Consider the following 17886-nt stretch of genomic DNA (forward strand, 5'->3'; position numbering starts at 1 on the left):
TTTTTTTGTTGTTTTTTTTTTTTTTTTTCATTTTTTTCAGGAAGGGGTAGAGTAGGAGGAGGAGGCACACTGGTCTTTGGTTAACGTGATAACCAGATAGATTCTGAATTCAATCGTGGCAACCTGAGGCAGTAGCATGGACGTTTTTGAGGCTGTACTATATTTTCCTTGTTGGTTTCCTTTTGGTTACAGGGAGACAACTGTTCCTTCCGCCACTGTGAAGCTGCTCTGGGGAACGAGACAGTCTGCACGCTGTGGCAGGAGGGTCGTTGTTTCAGGAATGTCTGCCGATTCAGACACATGGAAATCGATGTGAGTGCCTAAAGATGTGTTCTCAAAATAAATCAACAAAAGCATTTTTCAGTGCTGTAGGTGTGCTGATTGTGCTTTTGCAGGACAGAGTCCTTTGCTTTGGAATTACACTGGTTTCTGTTAGCAGGGGAGGGGGTGGGAGGAAGGAGAGGGAAATAAAATCAATGCCTTAGGTATGTCTTAGCAAGATTTTCTTTTATTAGACGCCGACAGTATTTTCTCAACAGATGCAGAATAACCGCTAACTAGACTGCTAAAACCTGCTGGAGCAGGGGGGTAATAAACAGGCTGTACTAGCCTCCTGAGAGCAGGCTTGATAATGATCTATCAGGTCTCTTGTGTCCCGGAGTCCTTCAGATAATGCTGTTCTAGCTGCCTGGGCTAGGAAGCAGTGGGGAAAGTTAAAGGTGCAGAAGAACGAAGTCTCCGAGAAGTAGTTCTGGATAGAGTTAACGTAGGCAATTTAAGATGTTCTTTTTCCCTCTGAATAATCCTAGTATAATCCTAGTTGTAGTAGTTTAACCCACCCTAAACTGATGTCTGAGAGTGCCTGTCTTCTCAAACTGAATGATGACAAGGCTAAACGTGCATAGTGGTTACAGCTTCTGCAAACTTTGTGAATATGCCCGGAAATACTATACTTCCGTGATAAACTGACCTTTGGAATGATGTTTCAGCACTGTATTGTGACAGCCCTATCGCTGTCGTGACCTGGAACTGTGCATCTCTTTGCAAACCTTAGGTGCATGTTATCACGAGCTTGTCTTTCTTTCTGTCTTCAGAAAAAGCGCGCTGAGATTCCCTGCTACTGGCAGAAGCAGCCAGTAGGCTGTCAGAAAGCCAACTGTGCTTTTCATCACGCAAAGGGACGTTACATCGATGGCGTCTTCTTACCACCAAGCAAGAGTGAGTTTAGGTCCTTTTTCTTTAAGTATTGAAGAATTAATTTTGCATATTACTTAGTGGGTGCCAATAGTGTAGGAGACATCAGGTAACCGTCCATTTGTGAGTGCAGGAAAAGGTCTGCAGTCCTAGGTGGTCAGCTAAACCGAGTGTACTGCTGCTGTACTGCTGGTATTTGTTTTCTGCTTTCATGCTCAGCTTCTCTCTGCTTTGTGTGATATTTGCCTTGCAGTTTGCTTTCTGTTGTTTCGTCTTCTGCTGGGTGGTAGGGAGATGTGTTGTTGTTTGAAGGCAAGTCATTGTTCACGGTGTAAACAGTGGCGGGATGGGCAAAAGGAGATGCTGCATTCATTGCCTGTGCAGGTTATCTGCCTTAGCTACCATCTTCGTGCATTGTGGTCAAAGTTTTAAACTGCCATATTACTGATGATCCTCCTCTTCCTCTAGCTACACTGCCAAGTCCGCCTGAGTCCGCGGACGATGATTTGAAAGTGGCTCAGATGTCACTGCAGCAAAACAAACTTTCTGTCCAGTCCAATCCCTCTCCATAGCTAAGGCGGGTGATGAAAGTGGAGAACTCGGAAAATGTCCCAAGCCCTACACACCCTCCAGTTGTAATCAATGCTGCAGATGATGATGAAGATGATGATGGTGAGCATGGTTTGGTTCTTGGAAGGAATTTGTGCTGTAAATGATTGTGTAAGTCTTTGGTTCTTGGAAGGAATTTGTGCTGTAAATGAATGTATAAATCACAGATGACCTGAGGTCTGACTAGCGATAGGGCAGGCAGTCCGCTCAGGTCACTGGTGGCTTTGTCTGGCAGTCAGTGGACAGAACCTGAAATGTTGGAGGAAAGCTTAGAACCACTCTTGGCTTTAGCTGGTCTGTTGTGTAAAGCTCTATGTGAAACTAGGAAGGAAATTCCTTTTTTTTTGTCTGAAGAGTAATATGTTGTGTAGTAGTTAAAGCTGCAGAGAGAATCTAGAGTCCTAGATGTTTTGTCCTAGGGTAGTCTGCTTACGAGTTCATCAGGTCAGTGTAGCTGTATTAAAAAAAAAAAAAAAAAACAAAAAAAAAAACAACTTTTTTATAGGAACCATGGACTGAAGTGTCATTGCATGAGCTACATAATCACGAACAATCTGGCCTATGCATAACTGAATAGATTTTTCCCCTTCAGACCAGCTTTCTGCGGAAGGAGAAGAAACTAAAACTCCCGTCCAGCAACCAGCTGAGGAAGGCCAAAATGGATTATGGATGATTTCCACTCGGAAAGCCAGTGCTACTACTGCTAAACAAGGTATTCCAGCACCTGTAGTAGGATAAATCGGAAGGAGAACTTGACAATTAACTCAAAAGCAATGTGGCGTAAAAACACAACAGAATGTAGGGGTGCTGAATGGACTCGGTTATTTCCATGATCTCATTTCTCCCTGATACCATCATGTGCCCATTGGGTCAGAAAGTTGAACTCCTTTTCTTTCCTTTTGGAGAACAAAACAGGGTCACAGCATGGAGTTTAAATGGCTGCACGTGCAGCCTGGCAACCACTGTTGAAAGCCATATCTAACGATAGAGGGATCTAATATCACGTAAATGGATTAAAATTAAAACTACAGTTTTTACCCTGAAGGGTGAAAGGAGGGGCAAAATGCCATTGATTCTATGGTTGTTTCACTTGTGAGGAGTGTTGACAGGCTTTATTCTAAATACTTCTGAAAGTTCCTGAGCACTAAGAAGCCTGAGGATCTGTGGTCCTCAGTGAGTGCCTCTAAGCCTTAGTCTCATTAACTGTTTTCTGTTTTCAGAGGACGGTCTGAATTTTGGAATAAAAACACTTGAAGAAATCAAATTGCAGAAAATGAAGGAAAAAACTAAGAGACACGGTGGTGAGTTAATATTCCCTGCTTCCTTACCCTGTTCACCTTCATCCTGTGTGATGATTTTTCTTTCAAAAAAAAACTCTTCCAGTAATACCGGGTAGCTGGCTATGCTTTGGTGAATCCAACTATTTTGCCAAAGAAGTGAAATTTGATTGGCTTCAGAATGGCAGGTGATGGTGGCTGGGAGCTGCTTGAGGGATAGACTTCCATGTTTAGCTGGGGGCATCGAGCAACCTGATTCTCAGCCAGCTGGTATTCTAGATGGGAATTCCAAGGGCAACCAGAGGCAAACTAGTCACCTCTCTTATTTGCATGCTCTGGTCACTGTATGTTTGACAGTAATGAATAATTAAAGTTTTTTGTTCTTCGTGATAGTTTTTTCTGTTTGGTAAACTTCCTTATGTTTTGCTTGCTCTGAGCAGAAGGTCCTTCAAGATCTTCTCTTCCTCCCGTCGATTCTATGATTTTTCCTGCTCCGGAAAAGGAAAATGTCCGGACAGTGGTGAGAACTGTGACACTGTCTACAGAGGAAGGTAATAATTAATGCTTTTGTTTTGATTTCATTACTCCTAAACTGGAAGGTTAAGCAAGAAGGAAGGCAATTCACCCCTGTTAGCCTCCTGGTGCTGCCGCCTTCTGTTCAAAACATGCTTTTATGCTGAAAGTCCCTGGTTGTACTGGAAAGCTTTGGTGCTCAGGTTAAGTGCAGTAGCAGGAGAAAGAAAAAAATGTGTCAGTATGCAAATAGGGGGATAACTGAAAAACAGGAGAGTAACGAGAAGAAAGAGCTCTAGAGGACAGTGCTATGTAAGAAGCAATTTCTGAAGCTTTAAAGAGGCTGACAGTGGCACGTGTGGACAGTAGTGCGATAGGAGTCTGTGTATAAATTATATTGTTTAGAGTTGTGCAAATTCCTTTGAAAGGGAAAGAAGTGAAGAAGAACTTCTACTCATAGACATTCACCTTAGAAAGGAATATTTCTCAGCATTTGTACCTAATAATATTCTGCTTGCTTATGCAGCTCTGTTCTGCACAAAGTATAGCTGTCAAGCAGACTCAGATTCATTCTCGACTACATTCAGCTGGAATTTGAGGCAAACACTGAGACTATGGATACTTTTTCTAAGTTAATTATAGTTGTAACATGAGTTTGTGTGGTTTAGCTGTCAAAACAGTGTCTTGCTGGTTTTTTTTGGACATGGGCTAACAGTATACTATTTCTATTGACTACTGGTTTCTATGAAATAGAAAAATTTTACTTTTGTTTTAGGGGAGGAACCTGTGGTTCGACTAGATCTTGCTGAGAAACAAGGAAAACGGAAAGCCTCCGTGGGTAAGAACTTTTTATGAGCTGTTATTTAGGTGCCGCCTTCTCTATATGACCGCATTGAAGAGTATTTTTGACGTGTGAGAGGAAAATGCGTTGCAGTGGAGATCTGTGTTGACTGCAGAAATGGCAAAAAAACCATTTAGCAGCTGAAAGGCAATTTTATGAAAATATGCTTGAAAAATAGAAGCTTGTGGTTGACTGTTCTCAAATCTTCCTGCAAAGAAATGTTCTTAAAATATTCCTTGTTTTCTCCGTCTGAAGCTGATGTAAGCGCCCTTCCGGTGAAGCGCAGCCTTGCTGAAAGGCTGGGGAAGAAGGTGGAGGTTCCGGGAAATGCTGACAAAGCACCAAAGAGAGGTACAGCTACTAAACAGGCATCTGGATGTGATTCACGGGTTTTGTATTTAGGCTTTCTGTTTGTCCTTTTCCTGCGATGTTTCTTTTTGCATGTTGGCTGAGGTCTTAATCGCCGGGATTCAAAGTTACCTTTCCTGCCTTGTTTTCGAATGTGAACACAAAGTTGACGTTTATGCAGCCTCCCTAATTTGGTCTTTTTCTGTTTTGCAGTTCAAGTTCCCAAGTCTGTGAAGGAGAGGCTAGGACTACCTTCTCAACGGACTAGTACTGCGAAAGGTAACAACTGGCTATTAAATATACTTTCTCCTTCTTCCTTTCCGTGAACTTAGACCGTTTTCATACAGCCCTAAAAAGGAATTCAAATGAAAACAAAGAACTGATTCCTCTTGCTCGAGTGCTGAAGCTCTTCTGACAGCCACTATCAGAAATCTGGCTCTAGGTGTGTGTTTATTTTCCGCTTGTGCCTTGTCAAGGTTTTAAGCTGCTTCTGTGAACCATCATATACAATTAGAATAGAGCCACTGCCGGGAGCAGGAATTTGAAATGCAGTCTGAAAAAGTAATCAAGTAAACTAGCATTTCTGTGTAGCAACTCTCTCTGGATAGGGCTGGTCTTCAAAATACAACAAGTGGCTCAGAGGAGGAGGAGAATGTTAGGCTATTGTCCTAAGATGCGTTATTGGGAACGCTCAGGCTTAGTTTTCCTTAGTACTGTGACAAATTTTGGAGACTTAAACTATTGTTGGACTCTCTTTAAATGTTGGTGCTTCTCATTTCTTGATGATGACAGGGAAGGCTGCTAAGCCAAAGGGAGAGATCCATGTGAAAACACTGGAGGAAATCCGTCGTGAGAGAGCTCTTCAGAGACGAGAATGTCAAGCCAAAGCCCAGGCTGAATGGCATGGTAAAACCAAAGATCCCAGCGCAGGGGCAAAAATTGAGGGTGAGCCCAAGAAGCAGAGCGTGCTCACTCTTTCCGGGCCCAGCAAAGTGCAGTCGAAGGAGCCGGCAGGTAAAGCCAAGCCAGAAGGAGAAGTGCGTGTTAAAACCCTGGAAGAAATAAAGCGCGAGAAAGCTCTGCGGATGCAGCAGAGTGGAGGAAATGTGCCAGCTCCCCCAGCACAACCTGGACCTGCCCCAGCCGGGCAGAAATCGTTATGGAACACAAAGCTATCAGGTAATAAGATGCTTTAATACCTGCCCCGGTGAGGTGCTTCCCATATTGAGCAAGTTCCGTTTGCTCAGGATCTGCTTTGCTTTTTCCTTCAATGCAGAGGATAAAAGAGTTTAAGGCTACAAAGTTCAAAGGCAAAGAAGGGCCAGAACATGCAACCATGTCTGTTTTCGTTAATTACGTGATGGTATTCTGTATTTCCCACTAGAAAATTAACACATTGAGGGGCTTTTTAGTCTAATTTTGGTATTCTGTTTTTTTCTGCCATCTGTTTACGGTATGAAGTCCTCCCTGCGTTGAGTTCAAGTTCACCTTCCTCTTTGGCATGTGTTGCTTAACTTGACACGTGTATGTGTTTGTAAAGCATGCATCAGCGTCTTAATGTGGGGGGCCAGTTTCTGTCAAAAATGACAGAGGATCAAAGGCCTCGTTGTTAAGATTATATCAACTTTGTAAAATGAGATTGTGTGAGGGAGATAAGGAGGGCTTAAAGGCTGCATGCACTGCACATTGTAGCCTTTCTCTCTGTCTCATGGGACACGAGGAAATAAACACACAAAGAAAACAAGTACCCAGCCTTCTTTCGTTTCTTCTCCTGCCAGCCAGATGTTAGGTCAGGAATGGGAGACTAGAATATGACTCTACAAATTTGGATTTTGTAGAACAACTTAATAGATTTTGTGGGACATCACTGCAGGGGAGAGGAAGCTGGTACAACAGTTGCATACACTCTCTTGTCTTACTATACCTGCTGCTTTTCCTTTCCTAGAGGGAGCAAGACTTTAAATACAAAAGCTGTCAACATTTGTGAATCTTACTAGACTTCATACAACGTCTTAGAGTATTGCTTGCACTTGGGATCGCTCTGTGTCTGAGTTTCCCTCGTCCTGGATTATGATTTACTGTAGCTATTCAGTTCCTTTGTTCCTTTGTATGGATTGTTGGTAGACGGAGTTTACTATGTGGAAGATATTGCTGAGAATCCAGGCAATGGCAGTGTAATTCTGCTGGCCAAATACAGTTAACTGTGTAGACGGGCCGTGGAAATGAGGAAGAGAACGTGGATTTTTCATGAGGCAGAGCAAGACTGTATCAGTTCTCTCTTCCTTTTACTCTAGCCAATTTTAACATGTTTGCGAAGCCTTGGGATGGGAAAGTCGCTTCCCCCAAGAAGAAGGCACTGAAACGTAAGGCACCTGGCAGTTTTCCCTCTGCTGTAGCAGCTGTGAAGCCACGGACTGCCTCTGACGCTGACACAATGGGACCTCCAATCAAAAAAGCAGCTATGGTAAGGACAGGGGCTAATGCAGAAATGGATCCCTTGTAAAATTTACACCCTCCTCTAGGAGAAAAGATGGAAAACTCAAAAGTTCTACAGGCTTTCTGTTTCCTTTTAAATCCAGTAGCTGCCTACAGAATTCTTGTAGTACCCTTCCATATTTATTAGATTAATGGCACTATTTACTTAGTCCTCTGTGATTCTGTGATTTCTCTGGTGTGGAGGATTTTGTCCATTAATGCTGTGTTCTTAAAAGACACAAGATCATTAGTAACCTCCAAGTGAATATTAACTTTCTTCAGGAGCACCTTGGTTTTGTATTTTGGCTAAGGCTCCGCAATGCCAGAGGAGAAGCAGCATGGAGGAAAAAGCTAGTAAGGAATCTTTTACCCATGAGTCCTAAATACTGTTTTGCTGCTTTCTAGGCTGTTCCAGCCACGCTGGAGCACGTCCCAGCCACCAGACTTGAAGAAAATCCCCAAAACAGGTGATGACCACAACTTGTTCTTTTTCTCAATCGGTGTATATCCCCAGTGAAACATAAGTTCTGTCACACGTGGGGAAAAAAGGAGGGTTCTGAGATAATTAAAGCCCAAATCCATCAGAGGAATAAGTCACGTGAAATGACTTTCTAGCAGCTAGCAGGAATGCTTAATTAGACTTACTTTCTTTAAATGCTGCAAGTCGGTACAGCTTTCCAGTGACTTCTTGCTCTGTCTGAATACCTAAATGAGGATGAGGTGAAGTTCTCCTACTTCCTCGTGAGGTGATAAATGATGAGTAGTGTCCTCTGCCTTTTGGTCCTCAAGAATGCCACCCGAACAAACATACAAGGTGACAAGAGTGCAGGGAGAGCAGAGGGAAGTGATGGCTGCAGATCAGCTTCCTGTAGTGGGGAGCAAACTCTGCTGAGTGTGCCGTGGGAAAAATGACTAACTTAGCAAACAGATATTTGCAGATGGAGACTTCTTAACATTTTAACAGGAAAATTAAGCAAGGTGGCAAAGTGCCTCTTGCTACAAAAATTGAACCATCTTTGCTAGACTCCAGGTGCTCTGGCTTCACAGAGAAACCCCCAAACTGAAAAATGTACCTGCTAATATATTGGGCTCTAAATGTAGACCTGGGTTAATTGAATAACAATCCCTGGGTAAGATTGAAGTGCAGGAGGGGTTGGCTACGGTTTCAAGAGCTGGTTTGCAGAAAAGGGATTTCCCGTTAAGAAATGGCATATACTGATTGTTCTCTTCCTTGCTCTGCCAAGACCTGAAGCACATCTTGGAAGCCAGGCAGAATCCGTGGAGCCAATGGAGTTCTCAAGCTCGACTTCAGCTTCTTCCCAGCTAGAAGAAGCAAGGACACGCCGGCTGAGTTCCACAGGCAACGCGCCCATATCTGTAGACGAGGATTTAGAGACGCTACTTTGGGAACTCTCAGACGGCATACTGGAAGCCGAGCTCGACTTGGACCCAGGGAAGGATGAGGATGACCTCCTCCTTGAGCTTTCCAAGATGATTGATGATTGAACTGCACAGTCCTATTGTATATTAAAAAAAAAAAAAAAAAACTCTTCTTCTTGTTGGATACCCCGAGGTGATCCTTTTTCTAACTGAGGCTTTGCAATGAGACTTAAAGCACAGTTGGAACTGGTAGAAATTGGCAGGATCTGCACTCAGTTGTCCTAAGTTTTCCTGCTGGTCAGAGTTAAGGTCTTGTGCATGGTTCCGTAACTATAGGTGGCTACCTTTGATATCAAGAGGACAAAGCACTTGTTTCTTTTGGCACAGAAAGATGTCCATCGGCACGCTGCGGTGGCTGTGAATTGACGTAGTGATGGAGCGATGCTCTGAAGGCTTAAACGGAAAGCTTCTTCCTTCCCCCCCGCCTTGGCACAGCTCGATGTTGGGCACATTGTGAAGCCTGGGTGTTCTGATTTCTCGGACAGTTGATACCCAAATCCCGGAGTTACTATGTCAACTCTTGACTTTTATTTGTGTATGCCATTGTTTTGACTGTAATCTTTTCAGATGATGAAGCTGTAGGGGCGGGAGGGAGCAGAATAATTATTCTAGCGTTGTGGACCAAACATGCTGCCAGGAGTGGTGGTGGTGGGGTCAGCCCACCCGGCCTTACTTTCAATTATCAGGGATGATAAAATGGTGTGAAAAGCAGCAGCTCTGCGATACGGCTACGCTACCCCCACTCCCTTCTCTTGTGCTGTACCAAAGTTCCCCCAAGCTTTGGTTGGTGCTTTTTGCTGGTGACAGTAGGACTCCAGGGCGAGTAGTCGGGACTCTCCTGCAGTAACTGGGTCAATTAAGGGTTGGTTTAAGTGCCTCCTGGTTTTTAAAATTGCTCCCCTGAGCTGCTGGCTCTGCTGCCTGCTACAGCAAATGTTCGGGTGCCATCAGCGTCGCACTTGGGCGTGGGCACTGACCCTGCGGAGGAGAGCTGAGACTCGCGTGTATTGTGTACCCTGCCGCCAGTGATCGTTTTCCCCTAGCAGATCTATTTTGAATTATTTCCCTAAATTTTAGAGGAACTTTAGGCGTGAAGCTGTAGGGGCCCTCAGGCATTTGCTGCTGGCAGAGAAAAACCGCTTGTCGAATTTGTTGTAAATACTTTCTGTTTGGACAACAACGCCTGTGTGTGTGTGTGCGTGTGTGTGTGTGTGCGCGTGCGTGCTTTGACGACCCCCTGCGACGCCCCAGCTCCGCGAGGGAAGCTTTGAAGCGGCTCTGGGAAAACCTCTGCGGAAGAAACCGCTGCTAGTGACTTGCGGAAAACGGACTCCACAATCAGTGAGATTGTAAAGTAGGTATGTTTATTCAGCGCTGGGCAGCACGGGAGGTCGTGGGCATGAAGATTGATGACTCTTCCTCGTCACCGCTAGTTGACCTCTTGTCTTTGCACAGACTCAGTTGCTCCTTGGCTCTTGTCCACCTGCAGGACCAGTTTCTCCCAGTTTCTTAAGACAGGCTCACTCTCTTATTAGGAGACTGACCTTGGTAAGGGGCCCAAGGCTTCTTGCTTTAGTTAATTGGCACAATGCACCATAGTTAGCAAAGACGCTAAGTAGCATCCTAGTTTAACGCTGTCAGCGCTCTATCTCTACTTGATAAGATTCTCCTAACTCCCTCTCTCACTGGAGCCCACGCAGCCCTCCGTCCTGCCGAAGGACTTCACGGGGACTTCTGCCGGCTCCGGGTGCCCGCACACAGACAGAAATGGCTTTGAGAGAAAACAATCAGGAGGAGGAGAGCTCAGAGACTGCGGCCGGCTTCGGCCACCTTCCCCTCGCTTTCCCTCTCCGTGTTCAAACCGAGCACTGTTCTGCCGTCAACCTTCGCTGCCTCTGCCCGCGGCGCTGGGCTTTCCCGTGTGCCATTGCTCCTCTACATATTTTATTCTTCCTTTTGTAAGGAATGGTCCAGCAATTCGTGTCACTAAGGGATTTGAAGGGTTAACATCGAGGCCCGGGTCTAGGTGATAAGAGAACAAAGGGGTTTTTAGGGAAAAGTGCTGACTACTGCAGGGGATGTTGCTAGAGTTTCTGAAATCCGGCGCAGAGGCTCCCAAACGAGGAGGAAGGGGGAGCTGAAGGACAATTGAAGGACAAAAGCCTGAGAGGAAGACAACCAGCATTCAGCCCGAGCAAGCCCCGAGAGACCACCAGAGACTGGTACGCAGGCGCCCCTGGGAGGGGTTTTGGATTCCGGAAACCAATTCTAATAACCCTGCCTCTTCTCGAAGTAGTAATGAATATGTATTAGCCTGGGAGCATCAAAACCAGCCGCCTTACGTAACAGGTGTGCGTCCTGGGGGAGCAGAGACTCCCGGCGCACCCAGCGCTGCTTGCTTGCCTCTATTCGTTTAATAAATTGTAAACTTTGATTGTAATCCTATTTGGATTTATAACAGCCATTTATAACACTTTTTATATTTGTATTTTATTTAAGGCTGTCTTGCCCCCCTCCCCCCCCAGCCTCACTGCTCGCCAATAAAGCTGGCGCAGGGGCTAAGGGATTTGAAGGGCCTGCTTGTACACCTAAGGGATTTGAGGGCCTGCTTGTACACCTTTGGGGACTGCCTCTTTTGGGGGGGAGGTGGGGGTGTTAGGAGCTGCTTGTATACTTTTTTAGGCATTCCTCTGAGAGGGGGTTGGGAGCTTCGTGTATACTGGGGGGGGAGGGCCTCCCTCGAGGTGGAAGGGGGGGGGTTGGAGCGTTTCTACACTGTAGGGGCCTGCCTGTACACTTTTGGGGCCTGCCTTGGAGGGGTTGGGAACTGCTTGTACACCTTTGGGGCCTGCGTCTGCGCGGGGCGGGGGGGGTTGGGGGGTTGGAGCTGGTTTTAACCTTTCGGGCTTGCATCTGGAGGGGGTTGGGGCCTGCCTTTGGGGGGGTGGTTGTGAGCTGCTTGTATACTGTAGGGGCCTGCTTGTACACCTTTGGGGCCTGCGTCTGGGGGGGGGTGGGAGCTGCTTGTACACTGTTAGGGCCTGCCTTGGGGGAGGGGTTGGGGCATGTGCCTTGGGGGCATGGGGTTGGGAGCTGCTTCTACGCTGTAGGGGTCTGGGTCTTGGGGGGTTGGGGCTGTTTGTACACCTTTGGGGCGTTCCTCTGGGGAGGATGGGGAGTTGCTTGTACACCTTTGGGGCCTGTGTCTGGGGGGGGGTTGGGGCCTGTGCCGGGGGGGTTGGGAGCTGCTTGTACGCTCTAGGGTCCTCTGGCAGGCTTTGGGGCCTCCCTTTGAGGGGGGCAGTTGGGAGCTGGTTGTACACCTTTGGGGCCTGAGTCTGGGGTGTGGGGGCTGGGGCTGAGGCCTGGGGCATGCATCTGGGTGGTGGTGGTGGGGGGTCCAGTTCATGGGGAGGGTGGGTTGGGAGCTGCTTGTGGACAGTTGGGGTCTGCATCCGGGTGTGGCTGGGGCCTGCTTGTAGACTTCTGCAGCCTGTGTCTGGTGTTTGGGGGCTTTTCTGTAGTGTTTGGGGATTGCATTTTGGCTTTGGGATGTGTCTAGAGCTTCTGGGGCCTAGCTGTAGTGCTTGGGGCCTGCGTCTGGGGCTTTTCTGTAGCATTTTGGTAGCGTGTTTGTGATTTGGGGTCTGTATCCAGGGTTTTGCCTTTTTTGTAGTTTCCAGCTTTGTGTCTGTTTCTTTGTTGGTTGCCTGGGGTTTGGGGTTTGGATCATTAGTCAGTGTCATTAGCGTCGGGGGGTTGATATGAAGGGTTAGGGTTGTGGTTAGAGTTGTTAGGGTTAAAGAGAATAAGGATTTTAGGGTAAGGGGATCAAGGTTGTGGGAATAAAAATGTTTTTGCACAGAGTTACATCGTTTAGAGGGAAGGAAGGTGGTATTGATATATGCTTGCAGTGATAAGAAAGCTTAACAGACAACCTTGTAAAATGCAGACAACCAGAATCCTTAGAGCAATTGGGTGGAAATCACGGTGTAAGAAACATTACCACCTCAAAGAGGAAAACAGTCAAGAAAAAAATAAAATTGACTAGTAACAGGCCAGCAGCTGTGTATTTTCTGTGAAGCACTGGCTAGATTGTGAACATGGATTACCCAGTCAATGGGGAAACTGGGGAGGGTCCTGGTCACCGAGAGGGAAAAAAAAATTATATAAACTGTGTTATGGAACTAGGAGGTGGCTTGTGGGACGCCTGCCATTGCAATCGTGAATAAAAATGCTACCTCACTGAGATACTTGCCTGAGCCTATGGTATTGGTTACAGAGTGTTTCTAATAAGGTGTTAGGGTTTTAAGGTTTCAGGGCTAAGGCACTAGGGTTGGGTTTCAGGGTTAGGGTTTCCAGGGTTAGGGTTTCCAGGGTTTAGGGTTAGGATTTTAAGGTTGTTAGGGTTGGAGTTATAAGGGTTAGGGTTTGGGGGTTAGTGTGTTAAGGTTTTAAAGTATTTTGTGGTTTTAGTGTTGATAGGGTTTTTAGGGTTAGGGTCTTAGGGTTTTAGTTATGGTCAGGTATTTAGGGTTAGGGTTTTAAGGTCTTATTTTTTTTTTTTAAGGTTAGGGTCTCCAGCGTTAGGGCTTTGAGAATCTTTACGTTTTGGGTTAGGGTTTAGAGGGTCTTAATTTTTAGGGTTAGGGCTTTTAGGCGTAGGTCTAGTGTGGTAAATTTTATCGGGTTAGGACTGTAAGGGTTTTTAGGGTTAGGGTTTCTAGGGTTTGTTGGGGTAGGGGTTAGGGTTAGATCCGTGGTTGCCATAGTGTTAGGGGTCAAGGTTCTTAGGGGTTAGGCCTAATATTAGGGCGGAAGGCCAAAATAAGAGGGGGGGAGCCCCCCCCAAAATCGAAGGGTTGAAGCCCAAAGTTAGGGGAAGGAACGGCCAAATTGTGGGGTCCCCCAAAATTGGGCGGAAGAACTCTTTAATATTAGGGGGGAACCCAAAAAAGGAGGGTGGGGGACTCTACAATCGGTTGTGTCCCCCCCAAATTAGGGGAGGAACCCCCAAAATTGGGTGGGCGAACCCCCAAATTGGGGGGAAGAAGACTTAAATGGAAGTGTGAAATTCCAGAATTGAATGTGGACCCCCCCCAGACCTGGGGAGGAATCCCCAAACTTGGGGGGAACCCCCAAAATTGGGGTTAAAGCCCCAGATCCCGGGGAGCTAAGCCCCAAATTAAGGGAAGGAACCTCAAACATGTGGAGAGAACCCCAACATTGGGGGAAAGAACCTTAATATTAGGGTGGCAGGCCAAGAAAGGATGGTGGGGGCCTCCAAAATTGTGGGGGGCTTGGAATTGGGGGGAATCCCCAAAATGGAGGGGGAACCCCAAAAGTGGGGGGGGGCGAAGCACCAAATTAGGGGAAGGAACCCCAAAATTGCGGGGAAGAACTCTGAAATGGAGAGCTGAAAACCCGAAATTGAGGGGAAACCCCCCAAAACGGCGGGAAAACCCTCCATAAACACGAAACCGGTAATGTAACAGAGCAAAAAATGGCGTCCTACGGCACGCTGCGAGGCTCAATTTTCTGGGGAGTGCTGGGAAATGTAGTTCTTGGCCACCGGGTTTCCGGGAGTCCATATTGTTTTCCCAGAGCATGCCGGGAGATGTAGTTCTCGGACACTGGGCTTCCGGGAGGCCATGTTGGTTTCCCATCTTTGCTAGACTCCGGGTGCTCTGGCTTCACAGAGAAACCCCCAAACTGAAAAATGTACCTGCTAATATATTGGGCTCTAAATGTGGCCCTGGGTTAATTGAATAACAATCCCTGGGTAAGATTGAAGTGCAGGAGGGGTTGGCTACGGTTTTAAGAGCCGGTTTGCAGAAAAGGGATTTCCCGTTAAGAAATGGCATATACTGATTGTTCTCTTCCTTGCTCTGCCAAGACCTGAAGCACATCTTGGAAGCCAGGCAGAATCCGTGGAGCCAATGGAGTTCTCAAGCTCGACTTCAGCTTCTTCCCAGCTAGAAGAAGCAAGGACACGCCGGCTGAGTTCCACAGGCAACGCGCCCGTATCTGTAGACGAGGATTTAGAGATGCTACTTTGGGAACTCTCAGACGGCATACTGGAAGCCGAGCTCGACTTGGACCCAGGGAAGGATGAGGATGACCTCCTCCTTGAGCTTTCCAAGATGATTGATGATTGAACTGCATAGTCCTATGGTATATTGAAAGAAAAAAAAAAAAAAAAAGAAAAAAAAAAAGAAAACAACTCTTCTTCTTGTTGGATACCCTGAGGTGATCCTTTTTCTAACTGAGGCTTTGCAATGAGACTTAAAGCACAGTTGGAACTGGTAGAAATTGGCAGGATCTGCACTCAGTTGTCCTAAGTTTTCCTGCTGGTCAGAGTTAAGGTCTTGTGCATGGTTCCGTAACTATAGGTGGCTACCTTTGATATCAAGAGGACAAAGCACTTGTTTCTTTTGGCACAGAAAGATGACCATCGGCACGCTGTGGTGGCTGTGAATTGACGTAGTGACGGAGCGATGCTCTGAAGGCTTAAACGGAAAGCTTCTTCCTTCCGCCCCCCCTTGGCACAGCTCGATGTTGGGCACATTGTGAAGCCTGGGTGTTCTGATTTCTCGGACAGTTGATACCCAAATCCCGGAGTTACTATGTCAACTCTTGACTTTTATTTGTGTATGCCATTGTTTTGACTGTAATCTTTTCAGATGATGAAGCTGTAGGGGCGGGAGGGAGCAAAATAATTATTCTAGCGTTGTGGACCAAACATGCTGCCAGGAGTGGTGGTGGTGGGGTCAGCCCACCCGGCCTTACTTTCAATTATCAGGGATGATAAAATGGTGTGAAAAGCAGCAGCTCTGCGATACGGCTACGCTACCCCCACTCCCTTCTCTTGTGCTGTACCAAAGTTCCCCCAAGCTTTGGTTGGTGCTTTTTGCTGGTGACAGTAGGACTCCAGGGCGAGTAGTCGGGACTCTCCTGCAGTAACTGGGTCAATTAAGGGTTGGTTTAAGTGCCTCCTGGTTTTTAAAATTGCTCCCCTGAGCTGCTGGCTCTGCTGCCTGCTACAGCAAATGTTCGGATGCCATCAGCGTCGCACTTGGGCGTGGGCACTGACCCTGCGGAGGAGAGCTGAGGCTCGCGTGTATTGTGTACCCTGCCGCCAGTGATCGTTTTCCCCTAGCAGATCTATTTTGAATCATTTCCCTAAATTTTAGAGGAACTTTAGGCTCTTTGTGCTATGATTTGTGAAGCTGTAGGGGCCCTCAGGCATTTGCTGCTGGCAGAGGAAAACCGCTTGTCGAATTTGTTGTAAATACTTTCTGTTTGGACAACAACGCCTGTGTGTGTGTGTGTGTGCGTGTGTGTGTGTGTGTGTGCGCGTGCGTGCTTTGACGACCCCCTGCGACGCCCCAGCTCCGCGAGGGAAGCTTTGAAGCGGCTCTGGGAAAACCTCTGCGGAAGAAACCGCTGCTAGTGACTTGCGGAAAAGGGACTCCACAATCAGTGAGATTGTAAAGTAGGTATGTTTATTCAGCGCTGGGCAGCACGGGAGGTCGTGGGCATGAAGATTGATGACTCTTCCTCGTCACCGCTAGTTGACCTCTTGTCTTTGCACAGACTCAGTTGCTCCTTGGCTCTTGTCCACCTGCAGGACCAGTTTCTCCCAGTTTCTTAAGACAGGCTCACTCTCTTATTAGGAGACTGACCTTGGTAAGGGGCCCAAGGCTTCTTGCTTTAGTTAATTGGCACAATGCACCATAGTTAGCAAAGACGCTAAGTAGCATCCTAGTTTAACGCTGTCAGCGCTCTATCTCTACTTGATAAGATTCTCCTAACTCCCTCTCTCACTGGAGCCCACGCAGCCCTCCGTCCTGCCGAAGGACTTCACGGGGACTTCTGCCGGCTCCGGGTGCCCGCACACAGACAGAAATGGCTTTGAGAGAAAACAATCAGGAGGAGGAGAGCTCAGAGACTGCGGCCGGCTTCGGCCACCTTCCCCTCGCTTTCCCTCTCCGTGTTCAAACCGAGCACTGTTCTGCCGTCAACCTTCGCTGCCTCTGCCCGCGGCGCTGGGCTTTCGCGTGTGCCATTGCTCCTCTACATATTTTATCCTTCCTTTTGTAAGGAATGGTCCAGCAATTCGTGTCACTAAGGGATTTGAAGGGTTAACATCGAGGCCCGGGTCTAGGTGATAAGAGAACAAAGGGGTTTTTAGGGAAAAGTGCTGACTACTGCAGGGGATGTTGCTAGAGTTTCTGAAATCCGGCGCAGAGGCTCCCAAACGAGGAGGAAGGGGGAGCTGAAGGACAATTGAAGGACAAAAGCCTGAGAGGAAGACAACCAGCATTGAGCCCGAGCAAGCCCCGAGAGACCACCAGAGACTGGTACGCAGGCGCCCCTGGGAGGGGTTTCGGATTCCGGAAACCAATTCTAATAACCCTGCCTCTTCTCGAAGTAGTAATGAATATGTATTAGCCTGGGAGCATCAAAACCAGCCGCCTTACGTAACAGGTGTGCGTCCTGGGGGAGCAGAGACTCCCGGCGCACCCAGCGCTGCTTGCTTGCCTCTATTCGTTTAATAAATTGTAAACTTTGATTGTAATCCTATTTGGATTTATAACAGCCATTTATAACACTTTTTATATTTGTATTTTATTTAAGGCTGTCTTGCCCCCCTCCCCCCCCCAGCCTCGCTGCTCGCCAATAAAGCTGGCGCAGGGGCTAAGGGATTTGAAGGGCCTGCTTGTACACCCAAGGGATTTGAGGGCCTGCTTGTACACCTTTGGGGACTGCCTCTTTTGGGGGGGGGGGGGCGGTGTTAGGAGCTGCTTGTATACTTTTTTAGGCATTCCTCTGAGAGGGGGTTGGGAGCTTCGTGTATACTGGGGGGGGAGGGCCTCCCTCGAGGTGGAAGGGGGGGGGGTTGGAGCGTTTCTACACTGTAGGGGCATGCCTGTACACTTTTGGGGCCTGCCTTGGAGGGGTTGGGAACTGCTTGTACACCTTTGGGGCCTGCGTCTGCGCGGGGCGGGGGGGGTTGGGGGGTTGGAGCTGGTTTTAACCTTTCGGGCTTGCATCTGGAGGGGGTTGGGGCCTGCCTTTGGGGGGGTGGTTGTGAGCTGCTTGTATACTGTAGGGGCCTGCTTGTACACCTTTGGGGCCTGCGTCTGGGGGGGGGTGGGAGCTGCTTGTACACTGTTAGGGCCTGCC

General features: G+C 47.4%; 2 protein-coding genes across 2 annotated transcripts; both read left to right on the forward strand.

Annotated features, from left to right (window-relative positions):
* Positions 1–1140: 1140 nt before the first annotated feature.
* On the forward strand, positions 1141–4497 carry LOC310891738 (zinc finger CCCH domain-containing protein 11A-like). Its single transcript, XM_083853977.1, has 6 exons — positions 1141–1218; positions 1663–1866; positions 2396–2515; positions 3024–3104; positions 3521–3631; positions 4369–4497. Exons 2-6 carry the CDS (start codon positions 1779–1781, stop codon positions 4446–4448), a joined length of 480 nt encoding a protein of 159 aa, XP_083710103.1. The 5' UTR covers positions 1141–1218; positions 1663–1778; the 3' UTR covers positions 4449–4497.
* Positions 4498–5038: 541 nt separating this feature from the next.
* Positions 5039–9196, forward strand: LOC310891769 (zinc finger CCCH domain-containing protein 11A-like). The gene is made up of 5 exons (XM_083853994.1): positions 5039–5061; positions 5575–5961; positions 7077–7246; positions 7663–7724; positions 8502–9196. Exons 2-5 carry the CDS (start codon positions 5868–5870, stop codon positions 8761–8763), a joined length of 588 nt encoding a protein of 195 aa, XP_083710120.1. The 5' UTR covers positions 5039–5061; positions 5575–5867; the 3' UTR covers positions 8764–9196.
* The last annotated feature ends 8690 nt before the right edge of the window (positions 9197–17886 follow it).

This window comes from Anser anser (assembly GCF_964211835.1).
Source record: "Anser anser genome assembly, contig: HAP1_SCAFFOLD_90, whole genome shotgun sequence".
In the NCBI taxonomy this organism is placed as follows: domain Eukaryota; kingdom Metazoa; phylum Chordata; class Aves; order Anseriformes; family Anatidae; genus Anser; species Anser anser.

Coding starts and splice junctions, on each gene's coding strand:
- LOC310891769 (XM_083853994.1), top strand. CDS start 5,868: ATGCAGCAGAGTGGAGGAAATGTGCCAGCTCCCCCAGCACAACCTGGA. Junction 5,962..7,076: donor ATGGAACACAAAGCTATCAG/GTAATAAGATGC, acceptor CTTTTACTCTAG/CCAATTTTAACATGTTTGCG. Junction 7,725..8,501: donor GAAGAAAATCCCCAAAACAG/GTGATGACCACA, acceptor TGCTCTGCCAAG/ACCTGAAGCACATCTTGGAA.
- LOC310891738 (XM_083853977.1), top strand. CDS start 1,779: ATGAAAGTGGAGAACTCGGAAAATGTCCCAAGCCCTACACACCCTCCA. Junction 2,516..3,023: donor TGCTACTACTGCTAAACAAG/GTATTCCAGCAC, acceptor TTCTGTTTTCAG/AGGACGGTCTGAATTTTGGA. Junction 3,105..3,520: donor AAAAACTAAGAGACACGGTG/GTGAGTTAATAT, acceptor TGCTCTGAGCAG/AAGGTCCTTCAAGATCTTCT.